Source organism: Vidua chalybeata, chromosome 33, assembly GCF_026979565.1.
Source record: "Vidua chalybeata isolate OUT-0048 chromosome 33, bVidCha1 merged haplotype, whole genome shotgun sequence".
Classification (NCBI taxonomy): Eukaryota; Metazoa; Chordata; class Aves; order Passeriformes; family Viduidae; genus Vidua; species Vidua chalybeata.
Genome location: NC_071562.1, coordinates 129,752 through 143,984, shown reverse-complemented (window position 1 = coordinate 143,984; position 14,233 = coordinate 129,752). Strand labels below are relative to the sequence as shown.

Here is a 14,233-nt window from a genome sequence, read left to right as displayed (position 1 = left end):
GGAGGCGGGGGGACAATGCTACCGGAGCCGGGGGAGCTGCGGCCTGAACGGGCGGGCGGGGAAACCGCGTGGTGTTGGTGCTGCTGCTGCTCTTCCTCGTCCTTCTCTTTCTTCCGTTGCAGATCCTCTTCTTCCTTTTCCTCTTTCTCTGTCCCGCCTCTTCCTCCCGCTCCTTGTCCGCTCCCAGCCCGGCCCGGGCAGGTGCCGACACCCAAAAGCAGCCGCGCTCTGCCCTATGGGGATTCCCAAAGCGGCGCCTCCCTGCGCGGCTCTGGGAGCGATCCTGAGAGCACCGGGAAGGAACTGGGAGCGCTTTCCCTGCCAGCACCGCTCTTACTGGGAGCACTGGGAGGGAACTGGGAGGAAACAGCGCCCGGATCCGGCTGCAGCCGGCGGTGGGCGGGGTCAAGGCGAAGGGCGTGGTTATGCAAACACAGGAGCGATCGCGCGCTGGGATTGGTGGGCGGGAGCAGCGCGGGGTTTCCCCGGTCACGTGAGGGCCGGGGGGCGGCCGGTGAGAGGAGACAGGGAACGGGAATGGGGAGAGGGAATGGAGACAGGGAACGGGAATGTGGACAGAGAATGGGAATGGGGAGAGGGAATGGGGACAGGGAACGGGAATGGGGACAGGGAATGGAGACAGGGAGCGGGAATGGGGACAGGGAATAGGGACAGGGAGCGGGAATGGGGACAGGGAATGGAGACGGAACGGGAATGGGGACAGGGAATGGGATTGGGGACAGGGAATGGAGACAGGGACAGGGAATGGGGACAGGGAATGGAGACAGGGAGCGGGAATGGGGACAGGGAATGGGAATGGGGACAGGGAATGGAGACAGGGAGCGGGAATGGGGACAGGGAATGGAGACAGGGAGCGGAAATGGGGACCGGGAATAGGGACAAGACCAGGGACAAGGAATACAGGACTTGGAACGGGATTGGGCATAGGGACCAGGAATACAGGAATAGGGCCAGGAATAGGACTGGAAATACGTGACGGGGACCGGGATTGGGTCCGGGCTGGGATGGGAGCAGTACGAGACCGGGACAGGGGCTACACGGGAACGGGCTTGGGGGGGGGGGGGGCGGTGTGTGACAGCGGGGTAAGAGGCATCCGCGACAGGCGACACCAGGAATTGGGATGGGGAGATATGAGGACAGTCCTGGGGCAGGAGGTCTTTGGTCAGCTGCCCCAGAACCTCTGCCAGGGTCTCCCAGTGGAGCCGGAGCCAATCGGCCTGGGTTGCCCAAAGCCCTGAGCAACCCCCAAGTCCCTCCCAGGAACCCTCAACTCCCTCAAAGCCAGCATCCCCCACATCCCCTGGAAGATCCCCTCATGGCCATGTCCACACCGTGTCTCTAGCCAGGGAAATAGGGAGCCCTTGTTGGAGCAGTTTCACACACAGCAATGACACAGAACAGGGCAGGGTGGGCAGCTGCCAAAATTATAACTTCTACTTGCAATTAAGAACTTTTGTTTCCATTTCTGCTATAGCCACTATTAATATAAAGTCAAAGAGGCTAAAAGTACTAGTAAAAACAACAATAGTAACAGTAATATTAATAGCAAAAATAGAGATAATAGCAAAAATAAGAATTAATAATGGTAATAAAAACCCTACCATACTTATACTAGGTTTGCATGGCCAGGTTTTGGTAAGGGGGGTCTCTAGGAGCACCTTCTGTGAGAGGCTGCTGGAAGCAGCTGCTCCTCCCTGTCCCGCAGAGCCAATGCCAGCCGGCTCCGGGACCAACCAGCCACGGGCCAAGGCTGGGCCAGTTAGAAATGGTGGTAATGCCTTTGGGATAAGAGATTTAAGAAAACAAAAACTGGTGATCATGTAGTTGTAATTGTGAGCAGGGTGAGAACATGTGAGAGGAACAACTCTGCACACCCCCAGGGCAGGAGGAGGGGCAGGAGCTGCTCCAGGTGCTGGGCTGATTGCCCTGAGATTCCCTGGTGCAGTCCGTGGTGAGGCAGCTGGGCCCCTGCAGCCCGTGGAGGGCACGGAGTGCAGAGATACACCTGCAGCGCCTGGAGGAGCGCGTGCCGGAGCAGGGAGATGCCTGAGCTGTGACCCCATGAGAAACCTGTGCTGGAGTAGGAACCTGCAAACCCATGGAGAGAGGAACCCCACAATGCAGCAGGGTCCTGGTAGGACTTGTGAGCCCATGGAAGAGTGAGCCACTTAGCAGCAGTTTGTGAAGAACTGCTCTCCGTGAGATGAACTCACCCTGGAGAAGTTCATGGAGAAGTGTCTCCAGGAGGGACCCCATGGTGCAGCAGGGGAACGACTCCTCTCCCCAAGCAGCAGGAGAAACAACAGGGGATGAACTGACCAGAACCCCCATTCCCTGTCACCCTGCACTCACTGGGGGAGGAGGTAGAGCTGGGAAGGGGGGAGGGATGGGCAGAAGGTGTTTCTAAACCTTTATTTAACTTCTCACTATCCTGCTCTGTTTTTGATAGCAATAAATTCAATTAATATCTCTACTGTTGAGCCTGTTTTGCCCATGATGGCATTTGCTGAGTGATCTGTCCCAGTCCTTATCTAAACCATAAAGCCTTTATTCTATTTTCTCTCCTATCCATCTCTGGAGGGGAGTGAGAGAGCAGCTTTGGTGGGTATCCAAAGCCAGGATCAACCAACTACAATTCCTTTCTTTCATTCTTTCTTTCTGTCCAGCATGGTCCCTGTTGTTCCCATTGTGGTCTCCATCACCCCCAATAGGGTTACAGACACTCCCAATATACCCCAGTTGCCCTCAATATGCTTGGAGTCATTCCCAGTCACTTCCAGTAGGAGCCCAAAGCTCATGGAACACCTGGAGGACCCACCCGGAGGAGGGTCCCTACAAGTTCCCTGGCTGCAGGAAGAGCCCCAAGGAACAGAGGTCCCACCAGAGCCACCACCCAAAGTAGGAGGTGGTGACAGCTCTGCAGCCTGGGGCCCAGGACCACCAGGGGGGCCTCCAGACCTCCACCCCAGCAAGTGGCTCACACAGTCCCTCATCCTGTCCCCAAAATGCCACTCCTGGCATCCCTCATCCCTCTCTGCAGTCCCCCTTCCAACATCTCCAGGCCTCTGGGAAGAGTCCAAAGGGATGGAAGTGCCTAAAACGCTGCTGAAGTGCCCAAACTGTTCTCAGCTGTGGATGTTCCTGTCCACAAACCTCTCCTGGTCAGTGCCATGGGGGGCTGGGAAAGGGTTTAGGGGATCCTGAGGGGACTGGGAGGGGTTTTTGGTGGCTCTTGGGGGCATTTATGGTGCTGGAAGGGGGTGTAGAGGGCTTTGGAGGGGTCTGTGGGGGAGTTCTGGAAGTTCTGGAAGGGCTGTGCAGCTTGGAGAGAATTAGAAGCAGTTTCAAGATTTCTAGGCATGAAATGGAGCTGACGACCATCCACGTAACTCGCTGTATTCATCAGGATGTGCTGCTGGTTCTTTGGGAATATGGCCCAATGGAGACACGAGACTTGGAAAAATTCCAGCTCTCTGTGGATTTGCGCAAAGGGGGAGCAGCAGAAACACTTTGTGTCTGCTTTGGGGACACAAGGGCCAAGGAGCTGCAGTGGCAGAGGGTAACCTGGGCTGGTGGCAGGTGAAGTCCTGGTTCATGACATCCCAGAGTGGCACAGGACAAAGCTCCAAGCACCCCCAACCCCACTGATGAAGTCTTTGTGATGCTGCACATCCTATAGGAAAAGCTGCTGTCACACAATGCACTGGGATTTGTAAGTTTCATTTTCAATACTTTAGGTCCAAGTTTCAAACTGCAATATTTTTGCCCTCAAGACACAGTCATGCACAATCCATCTCTCATCCTCCTATTGCTTCAACTCCAAATTAAAAAAATCTTAATATTGGAAACAAAACCCAAAGTCTTTAAAAAAAGGATGCTGAGGTCAGTCCGTAAGATGGATCCAGGCCATCAGAACATGCACAAAATAAATGAGTTCTCCTTTTAAAAAGATCAGTTACCTCTTAATCCAACATTACAGAATTTTTTCACTACACATTTGTTTCTTGTTTTTCATATTTTTCTTGCTTTTTTAAGAAGATAACACATCCTGAAAAAGAAATGTACAGCAAAATTATATATATTTCTGATAAACAATGAAAATATTTACTCCTCTGTTTACTTTTCTCTGGATACCCTGATGTAAAAAATCTAGCCGATATGAGCAGAGGTGTAAAGTGTTTGCTTTGCACTAAGCTGGAGTTCAGCACTGCTGACATCCTGATCCAACCAAGAGTTGCAGAATTCTTTTGCACATCTCAAACCATGTGTTTGCAGGCACAGCACCTGCAGTGCTGACACACCCGTGCACGTGAATAACTCTGTTACTCCCTTACAGAATTTGGGCTGTGCCCCAGAACGAGGTGCTCCAGCCCTTTGCTCCTGGTTCCCGTGGGGAGCAGCTCCCTTCCCTCTGGCTGAGCTGCTCAGGCAGAGCCTGGCAGCTCCTAGCCCTGCAGGGCTGAGGCTTTTCCCCGTTGCTGGGCACAGACTGATGGAGCAGCACTGCTGAACACGGGCACACAGAGGGACCAGCAGCAGCTGCCTTTGGCCACCTGAGGCTCCAAGGCCCAAACTCAGAGCCGACAGGGCTGGAAGAGACTCGCAGGCTCCCCGCTGGCTCTGGTGCCCCACTTGTGCCCACCTGGGAGCCTCCAGTGCCAGCAAGGACTTGAGGTGGCAGCCCTGGGCTCCTGGAGGTTGTGCAAGGAACGGAGCTGGGGACAGCTGTCCATGGGGAGCTTCCAGATGGAAAAGGCTGCTGTGCCCAGGCAGCTCCAAGGGCAGAGAAAGGAGAGTCTCGACCACGGGATCTGTGCCAGTCCCACAGTCCTGGGCAGCAGCCACCGAGCCCTGGGGGAGCAGAGGGCACAGCAAGAGGGACAAAAGCAGGCAAGGTCAGAGACTGGAGAGAGCCAGACCGGGGAGCAGGAACAGCTGCTCCATTGCACTCTTGGAGAAAGCTCTTGGCTGGTTCAAAGCGCTGAAAGGCGTGAAGGGCAGAGAGGAGGCCACAGCAAACAATGCTCCTGTTTCCACAGCCTCCCCTCTCCGTGTCCCAGAAGGAATTTGATGGACTGTGTTCTTCTCTCCGACTCATCTGGTTCAGCACGAGCAGCTGAGCACCAGGAGCTGAAGGAGCTGAAGCCTCAGGCCTCAAGGGCTGTGCAAGAGGAAACTTTCTGACCAATTTAATGCTGCTAACATGGAGCTGGCTGAATGCAGCAGATGGAATCATGGAATCACGGAATCCTTTCTGCTGGAAAAGACCTCTGAGATCATCCAGTCCAGCTGGTCACCCAGCAGTGTCGAGCCCAGCACTAAACTACGTGTGAGCAGTGGGGCAGTCGGTTAAAAGAGGCTAAACTCCTGGATGTCTTAAAATGCATCCAAAAATTGCATATGGGTAAAGGAAAAGATCTTGTGGGTTTGGGAAGACGGAGATGGATTTTGTTAACAGCACATTGGAAACAGCACCAACAGAAGGAAAAACTGTTGTTAGAATACTCCCACATGGAGTGACAGAAGGTTTAAATCATGAACTCAGGTTCATTTGTTCAAATGATATAATAATAATAATATTAATAATATTAATAATAATAATAATAATAATAATAGCTATATATAATATAACCCAATTATCTGTATTCATATCTGTATAATTTAAAATTGATAATGTGAAATAATGCTGACAATACTAATTTGACAGCTTTGACTGCTCACTGTGACACTGAATACCCCACAGAAAAGGACTGGCCAAGACCCAGCTGTCAGTGGTAAACTTTGTGAATTGTGTACAATGAAGAAAGGAGGAAGGGATGAAATTGGCTGTTTTTATAGGATTTGCTGATACTGTGATGCAGAATGCTTTTTCTATTACTGAGAAAAATGCTTTTTCTATTACTGTTTTTATAGGATTTGCTGATACTGTGATGCAGAATGCTTTTTTCTATTAAAGTGATTAAGACTGCTGGGTTTTTCATGTCCCAGACAATCCCCAAGCTGCAGGATTGGTTGAGCGGGTGAAGGGATTGCTAAAAGAGCAGTTGACAAAAGCAGGAGATGGGAACCTGTCCCCATGGAGAAGCCATCTCCCAGATGTGCTCCATGCCCTTAGCAATGGCCCCCTGGGGAAATGGAAACCCCCTGGCTGTGCACGGCTGCTCCCAATTTGCAAATACAGCCATGGACAGTGAGACTTGGACTGCCTGGGAAATTGTTCTGGGTGTGATGGCCCTGGCAGGGCCAGCCCAGAGGCTGCAGGGCTGGACCTTCATGCATTGGAATTAGTTAGGATAAATCAGAAGCAAATGAGAGTTAACAGTACAGGAACAGGAATCCAGATTCCTCCAGGACACTTTGGTTCCATAACTGCTCACTGGAGCTTGGCCTTGCAAAGTGCTCATGTCATGGGAGGAGGAACTGATGCAGATTTGCAAAGAGAAATTGAAGGAAATTGGTTAAACAATAGTGAACAAGATTGGATTATTCAAACCCACGACAGGGTAGTACAATTATTGATATTGTCAGTTTTAAAAACAATTGGGAAAAAGGAGATCCACCTCAAATCACCGCTGTTGGTGGAGATAAAGGGTTTGGATCCAGCAGTGCTAAGAATGGAACCAGAGTGTGGGTCCAGAGGCCAAAAGGCCCTCCCGAGGCAGCTGAAGGGACAGCTCCTGGGAAAGACAGCACTGGTCGAATCCTGAAACCTGGGCAGGAATGATGGGAATGTGTCCCTGCAGCCAAGTGCTCTGTGTGAGAACAAGTAGATATTACAGGATATTGTTTTACACATCCTGCCAGACCAAATCTCTCTGTTTGCCCCAATGGACAAGCAAAGGACCTCGGGGGCATTATTCTGGAATTAAAAAGGTGCCAGCTTCATGGACAACAGAATTATTGTCCTTATCCTGCATGAGATTGAGGAAAACGAATGATTAACCTTGTCACTGAAGTACTGCTGATATCTGTAAGTTGTACGTTGAGAGTCAGCCAGAATCTTTGCCACAAACACCTCTAGAGGTTCACCAAGGATTAGTCATGGAAACTGTTTTGAAAATTTAAAGCTCAAAGTAGCCAAAGTACTCAATGTCACTGATGGCTGGGTGTGTTCTCAGCTGCAGTTGGGAGGAATGGGGTTCCCTTGGAGGGCCCACCCTGTGGGGTGGCCAGAACTCTGTCCATGGGCTCTGCCTGGTAATGGAGTCAGAGCAGGGACAGTTACAGAAAACTGCTGTGGAACACAGGGATACAAGGATCAGTTTGACAGGATTCACTAGGATTTCCCTTCTGGAGAAACCAAACCCTGTTCTAGTTCTAGAGGCCACGGTGTGAGAGGATTTCTCTGCTTTACCATCACTCCCAATGCCAGTAGAACTTGGAGTGCTGGAGCTGGTCAGTGTCAGTGTCACACCACTCCCAGCTGCAGGGCCACCATTTAGGGTTCTTCAGCAACAACCACCAGGAAGAACTGGCGCCAAGAGAACACTTTCCCCCCAGGGAGTGCCGTGTGTTTCAGAAAGCAAAAGGATCTGGTTCACCCTGTGCCCCACGTGCACTTCCTCGTCCTGTGGAGTTTGCATGAATGAGCTAAATCAACTATTAGAAGAAATAGCAGATGCTCCTGTGAAAATATCCAAGAGCACATCCCGTGAGCTCCAACAAACACGAATAGGGCTCTACAGAACTGCATGGCCTTGGACTATCTGCTTGCTGGCCAAGGAGGAACCTGTGCTACCATGGGACAGGAATGTTGCAGGAATGTCTATAAGTGCTGGGTTTGAGGTCCAACAATCAGGAATCGACTCAATAGAACAATCAGTAGAAGAGTGGCAGCAAGAAGAAAATTCTTCATGGTGGGATTGGCTTCTAAGTTGGAGGCTGCTGTGAAATGAATTCATGCAGTCACTGTGATCCTTGCAGTGTGAGCACTTGATGTGTTATGATTCTGTATTCGAGTTGTTGTGACACTTCATGCTGGAAATGGAGACTTGTCTAAAAAGAGACACAGTCTCAAGAAAAAAAGGGGCATTTGATAAAGAAGAGAGAATAGCATCTAACTAGGCATGTTTTAAAAGGAATCAAATGATAGCTCTGAGTAATGAATTTGAACAGCACTTAATTGAAGAAGAAGAGGCACTGCCTTTATGCATAACACCTAAATCTAAGCTCTGTTATCCAAAGAGTTGTTATGAACCTTGTACCTCCTCTATAGATCAAAGCACTGATTGAAGTTCCAAGGCCTGAGCACCAGGCCCTGACTGAGGCCTGAAGAACAGGCCCTGGGCCAAAGCTGAGCTCCACATGAACCTTCAAACCAAATGCTATATTTGTGCCCGCTCATTAACAAAGTCTTATTAGCAATAGGATCTATGTATCTGTTCCTTTCTAAAAGGCGTATTTTTCTTCCTGTATTTAGAAGCAGGACAAGGCCCCATCTGGCTTTGTTTGGGGCTGTAGGATCAAAGTCACCTCCCTTGGTTCCTCCTTGAGTCCTGGCCAGGCTTTGGGAGAAAGCAAACGGGAGAATGAAACCACAAGTTCCCACACTAACAGTGATGTCAGCTTGTTTGTTTAACAGTGTAAAAGCTGGGCCCTCTTACAGAGAGGTTGGATCTGGGGGATGGCAAAGTCTGAGGGTGACTGGGGCTGGATCTTTCTTCATCACTGCAGGCAATCTTGGGTAGTGATGGGTGGGTGCATTGCTGAGCTGCTCCTTTTGTAATACTTTGCTAATGACAATGTGCTTTGCTGAGCTTATCCTTTTGTGATTCTTTGCTGTTTTGCATGATATAAATGACACAATTTCTTAGGTTGGTGTCTGTGTCTTTGTTGCTGACCCTGCTCTCTGGTGAAACATGGCCCCATCCTGCCAAGTGTTACCTGGGATGACAAAAACCCTCACTCCAAATGTCCCCCCTTCCTCCTTGTTCCCCCACTTTATACACAGAGCAGGATGTCCGATGGTCTGGGGTATCCCCGGGCTCAGTTGGGGTCACCTGTGCTGGCTGTGTCCCCTGCCAAGCTCCCCACAGCCCCAGCCCCTCCCCAGCATGGCCGGATGAGGGGCAGGACAGGCCTTGGCTCAGTGGGAGCTCAGCAAGAACAAAACCATCTCTGTGTGCTCAGCCCTGTGCTCAGCACCCGGCCCAGCAGTGTCTGAGTGCCAGTGTCTGTGCCATCAGTCCCTGCCAGGGGTTTCCCTGGCAACTGCCAGGACAGGTGACCCAGGTGTCACAGACAGTGAGGGTTGCCATGGAAACAGTGCCCAGCACGGCCCCTTTCTGTCTGGCTGACCTGGCCTTTGGCCCTGGCACTGCTGTTTGCTGCTGGTTCCGCGGCGCCTGAGCGGCCAGCGCGGCACAGGGCAGGTGGCCGTGGCAGAAGGCCCCAGCACAGGATCCCCTCTGGCTCTGGGCACTGACAGCAGCCCTGAGCAATGTGCTGGCACCGTGGGGTCAGTGCAGTGACCATGGCCACAGCCCCTTGCAATGGCCCAGGGAAGGTTGGCATGATGATCCACCCTCACAGCTGGCCCAGGGCAGCTCTGCAGTGCCCTTCCCCACAGCCTGTCTGCACAGAAGCACTTCCAGGGCTCTCTGCACTTCCCTTTCCTCACTCTTGGGTCACTCCCACACCTCCCAACAACCCACTGGATGCTTTGGAGTTCCAAGCTGCTCTGGCCTCCAGGAGCTGGTTAAATTCTGCCCTAAGCCAACTCTGCATTTGTGTTTATTGCAGAAATTCCTGCGTGTCTAAATCATTCCTTGCATAGTTCTGCCTTGGGGAAGGGGAACCACCTTGGAGGCACCTCGGGCTTGGCACAGCCTTGGAGGAGGGTGTCTGTTTTCAGTGGGGAAACTCAGGAGTTTTCTATTGCTTGAAAAAGAAGAAGAAAACCCCTCTTTGGCTGTGCACAGCCACTTCTCTGAGCAAAGCAGGTCTCAGGTGAGTGAGGAGAGACAGGATGGGCTTGGGGAATGTGGAGCAAAGTTGTCCCCACTGGGTCACATCTCAAGGCACAGCTTCTCAGAGCAGGCCAGACCTCGTTAGGAAAGACCCTGGATCAATATCAGTCACAGAATGCTGTAGTCATATCTTCTCACAAAAGAACAGGAATAAAATGCATCCTTTATAACAGGAATGTGGCTTTTTTAGAAGCTCTTTGAAACATTTCTCCATAATTGTAGTAGGAAAGCTTACTGATGAACTGCCCTAGGCCAGAGGGAAATCTAGGCACAGCCAAGGTTTGTCAGGACTTGCTTGATCCTAATGAGTCCCGTGGTGCATTTGGAGCTGAGCCCTGGAACCTCAGGGCCCGAGAGGAGATTGCACAAACTTTTCCAGGAGTCCAAGGGACTTTCCAGTTCCAGGACCCCAAAGGGTCTCAAAGCATAAATGGGATCCACCGAGGTCCATCCCTAACACAGGCTCCTCATGGACCCCTTGGAGGAGAGAACTGGAGGCCAGGATGGCACAAAAACCTCTCAAGAGATTCAAAATGGCACAAAAACCTCTCAGTGTGAAAAGGAAAATCCAAGGTACCTTAAAAATCTTGAGTATCTCAAAGCATTATTGAGCCCCACTGAGAGTCAATACAAACCTCTCAAGGGACTCGTTAAAGCAAATAATTGGGGCCATGATTGCACAAACCTCTCACAGAGTCTGTATCCAAAGGGAAACACCAAGTACCTTAAAAGAACTGAAGTACCTTGAAGCATTCATGAGCCCCACTGAGTGCTGTTCCTGACAAAACCTCTCCAGGGACTAATTACATCAGATAATTGGAGGCATGATTGCACAAAGCTCTCAGAGACTCCAAGGCAAAAGCCAAAGCCAAAGTCCTTTGGAAAACCTGCAGTCCCTGGGAGCATTGTGGAGCCCCCAGGGCCATTCCTGAGCAAGGCTCCCCAGGGACTCCTTCCAGCAGATCCTTGAGGCCACTGGGATGTGGGCTAGGGGGGGATGCTGAGGGCAGGACAAGGGGCTGACAATGCCCAGCCTGGCTGGGGCTGTGCCAGGAGGCCCCAGTGCCTCAGGACAAGGTGTCTCCTCACAGCCCTTGGTGGCGCAGACACTGCTGTGCCCCGGGGCACCCAGACTGGGCTTCTCCTGGGCACTGCCAGCCCTGCCAGGGCCCTTGGCCATGTCCAGCACAGCTTGTCCTGCATGTCCCACAGCTGCTGCTGTGTCCCTGCAGGCTGCACACTCCCATCTCGCTGCCCCCGCCTCTGCCCTGCATTTCCCTTTCTCTTCTCCCTGATATCTAGTGTTGGAACATCTGAGAAGGGTTCAAAGCTGTACCGGGATGGTTTAGACTGGACAGGAGAAAGGGTTTCTTTACTGAGAGGGTGGTCAAGCACTGGAACAGGCTCCCTGGAGAGGTGGCTGATGCCCCAAGCCTGTCCATGTTTAAGAGGCATTTGGACAGTGCCCTAATGCCTGCTTTAACTTTTGGTGACCCTGGAGGGGTCAGGCAGTTGGACCAGACCCTCATTCTGGTCTGAACTGCAGATCATTCCCAGCGGGACTATCCTGGTCCAGTCTGTCCCATTCCATAGTCATACCTGTGCACGGATCCCTGCACAGCTGTGCTCGGACACTCGTCTGCTCAGCAGCTTCCCATGGATTCCAGTCTCACAGCTGAGGCATTTGGGCATCTGAGCCCTGAGCCCACAGCCCCATTCCAGGTGCTGGTGCAGACCAGACACACCCCACACCCCCAGACCCCTAAGTCCAGTCCCTCCGGTCACTCCGTGGCCAGCACCGTTGGTAGGTGGGCTCTTTGGTGCCCTCCCCCAACTGCTGCCCTCACACCCCCAGGCTCCCATGCTCAGGCAGAACAGAGATTTGCTCACACAGGGGGAGAATTCAAGTTTAATGAGAAGACAGGACAGACTGCTCTGGTTGGGGTCCTCCCCTCACCTTCCCACAAGTCCTGTGCTATCCAAAAGTGCTCCTCCCCTTCATCCCAAAACGTGTCCTACACGCCAGGGCAGCAATCCCCTTAGTCCAAATGGTGACCTGCTCTCAGTGACTTCGGGGTTTCAAACGTGGACACGAGGGCTGATGGCTGTCCCAGGAAAGGAGCTGGGACAAGGTGTCCATTGCTCAGGAGCTGTAATTTGGATTGCCACTTGCCACTGTTCCGCTGAGCTCTTCTCTGTTTTGGAGATGGGCTCTTAATGAGCTGGGGGCTCTCCAGTGATGGGCCTAGGAGCAGCCAGGGCAGAGAATGAACTGAGTTTCTCCTCCTGCCATTGTTGGTGCCCTGTCTGGGTGTGCAGATGAGTCTCTTATCTCTTAACCTGACACAAGCCGGCAGGAGCATCAATCTCCTGAGGCAGCCCTGTTTGGAGGCTGCACTCACAGGCACTGGTAGTGTGCAACAGATGACATCAGATTCTTGGGATGGCTTTCCAGAAATGCACCATGGTTAGGGGAAAAGCTTTGTTCTTGCCCTGGCAATGGATTTGTTCAGGGCCAGGATCACAGATTTGTTCCGAAGGCTGTAGATGAATGGATTTAAGAATGGGTACAGGACTGTGTTGAGCAGAGCTACAATTCTGTTGGTCCTCAAGGAAACATCTTCTGCAGGACACATGTAGAGAGCAATGCAGCTCCTATAGGCAATGGACAAGGTGATGAGATGGGAAGAACACGTAGTCAAAGCTTTCTTCCTCCCAGAGGCTGCTGGAAGATGCAGAACACAGAAAAGGATGCAGGTGTAAAATGCCAGAGTCAAACATAAGGAACCCAGCACGACACACGCTAAGAAGACAGAGTCTATTTTCCAAAGCAGGCTGGTGTCAGAGCAGGACAGTCTGAACAAGGGGGAGTTGTCACAAAGGAAATGGGGGATCTTGGAGCCACAGAAAGACAGCTCCGAGAGGAAGAACAGCCGGTAGCTCAGCAGGGCAAAGCCGAGGACCCAAGCAGCAACAACCAGGTGGACACAGAGCTGAGGCTTCATGATGGCAGCATGGAGCAAAGGTTGGCAGATGGCAACATAGCGGTCAAAGGACATGACAACGAGCAGGATGAACTCTGTGCAGCCCAGGGCAAAATAGAAATAGTTTTGGGCAAAGCAGCTGCTTCGTGAGAGAGTGTTCTGACCAGAGCTCAGCATCACAAACAATTTGATGCTTGTGGGGGATGTAAAGCAGATCTCCAGGAAGGCCAGGTTGCTGATGAAAAAGTACATGGGGGTTTGCAGCTGGTGATCCACACACACGAGGAAAATGATGGTTGCATTCCCCATCACTGTTGTCAGGTACATGAGCAGAAGGACCCGAGAGAAAAATACCTGCAGTCTCGGATCAAGCTCTGGGAAACCCTCTAGGATGAACTCAGTAACTGCTGTTTCATTTTCTGGTCCCATGCTGAATTCCAGCTCATCCTGCTGAGACAGGAACATGGCAAAACCAAGTGGGATCATTCACAGTCTGGACAAACATTTCTATCCTTCCTTCTCTGCTGCTTTCTTTTCCTGCAGTCTTGCTATAGAGCACAGAGAATGTGCTTCAAACAATTCTCACACCCTGATTGTTCTCTTTCTCATTTCAGGTAGAGACTCAGAGATTTTATTGTGTTCTTTCTACCTTTTCCAAACACTCCCAAAGAATTCTTTCACCAGAACAGAGGATTCTAAGGAGCTATTAGCTATTTCCCCCCATTCCTGGGAAATTCCCAGCTCACTCAGACCTACTGCAAACATCTGTCACACCCATGTGCCAAACACCTCTCATCTACAGCACAAACACTAAACGCTGAAATTACACCAAATCTGTGCATTGAACTTCCTTGTTTCTGCTTTTCAGTACTTGCCTTTGGACCAGGAGTCCCTGAGGAACTGTTGCTTCCAAAAGAAGCAATCCCAAGTATCTCTTTTGCAACCCTCTGCTTTCTTCCACAGCTTTTTCCTCTCTGTCTCTTCAGGAAAGGAATGGGGAGGGCAGAATAGGGACCAAGTAGAACTTGGATTTTTAGTACTCTGAATGAGGACTGGAATTTATTATGGATCCACACAGAGTGTCACAATCTGAGCTGTCACCTGTCTGCACCAAAATGAACCTGTGCAGAGCAAGGGAAAAGTGCCAGGAAGAGATTTGTAATTTTTGTTTTATGTGCCAGTTGGTAGTACCCAGCCTCCAAATGTTCTATTGTCTCCACTGGCTACAGAGGGAGCCTCAAGAAAACAAATTCTCCTGGG

The 14,233-nt window shown here is 51.2% G+C and overlaps 1 protein-coding gene across 1 annotated transcript; it reads right to left on the bottom strand.

The window, feature by feature from the left end:
• Window positions 1-12,433: 12,433 nt before the first annotated feature.
• LOC128802101 (olfactory receptor 6M1-like) lies at window positions 12,434-13,443 on the bottom strand. Its single transcript, XM_053968317.1, has one exon. The coding sequence runs from the start codon at window positions 13,436-13,438 to the stop codon at window positions 12,458-12,460; it is 981 nt and encodes a 326-aa protein (XP_053824292.1). The 5' UTR covers window positions 13,439-13,443; the 3' UTR covers window positions 12,434-12,457.
• Between the last annotated feature and the right edge of the window lie 790 nt (window positions 13,444-14,233).

Bases quoted from the DNA above. Each gene is read 5' to 3' on its own strand.
- LOC128802101 (XM_053968317.1), bottom strand. From the start codon at position 13,438: ATGTTCCTGTCTCAGCAGGATGAGCTGGAATTCAGCATGGGACCAGAA.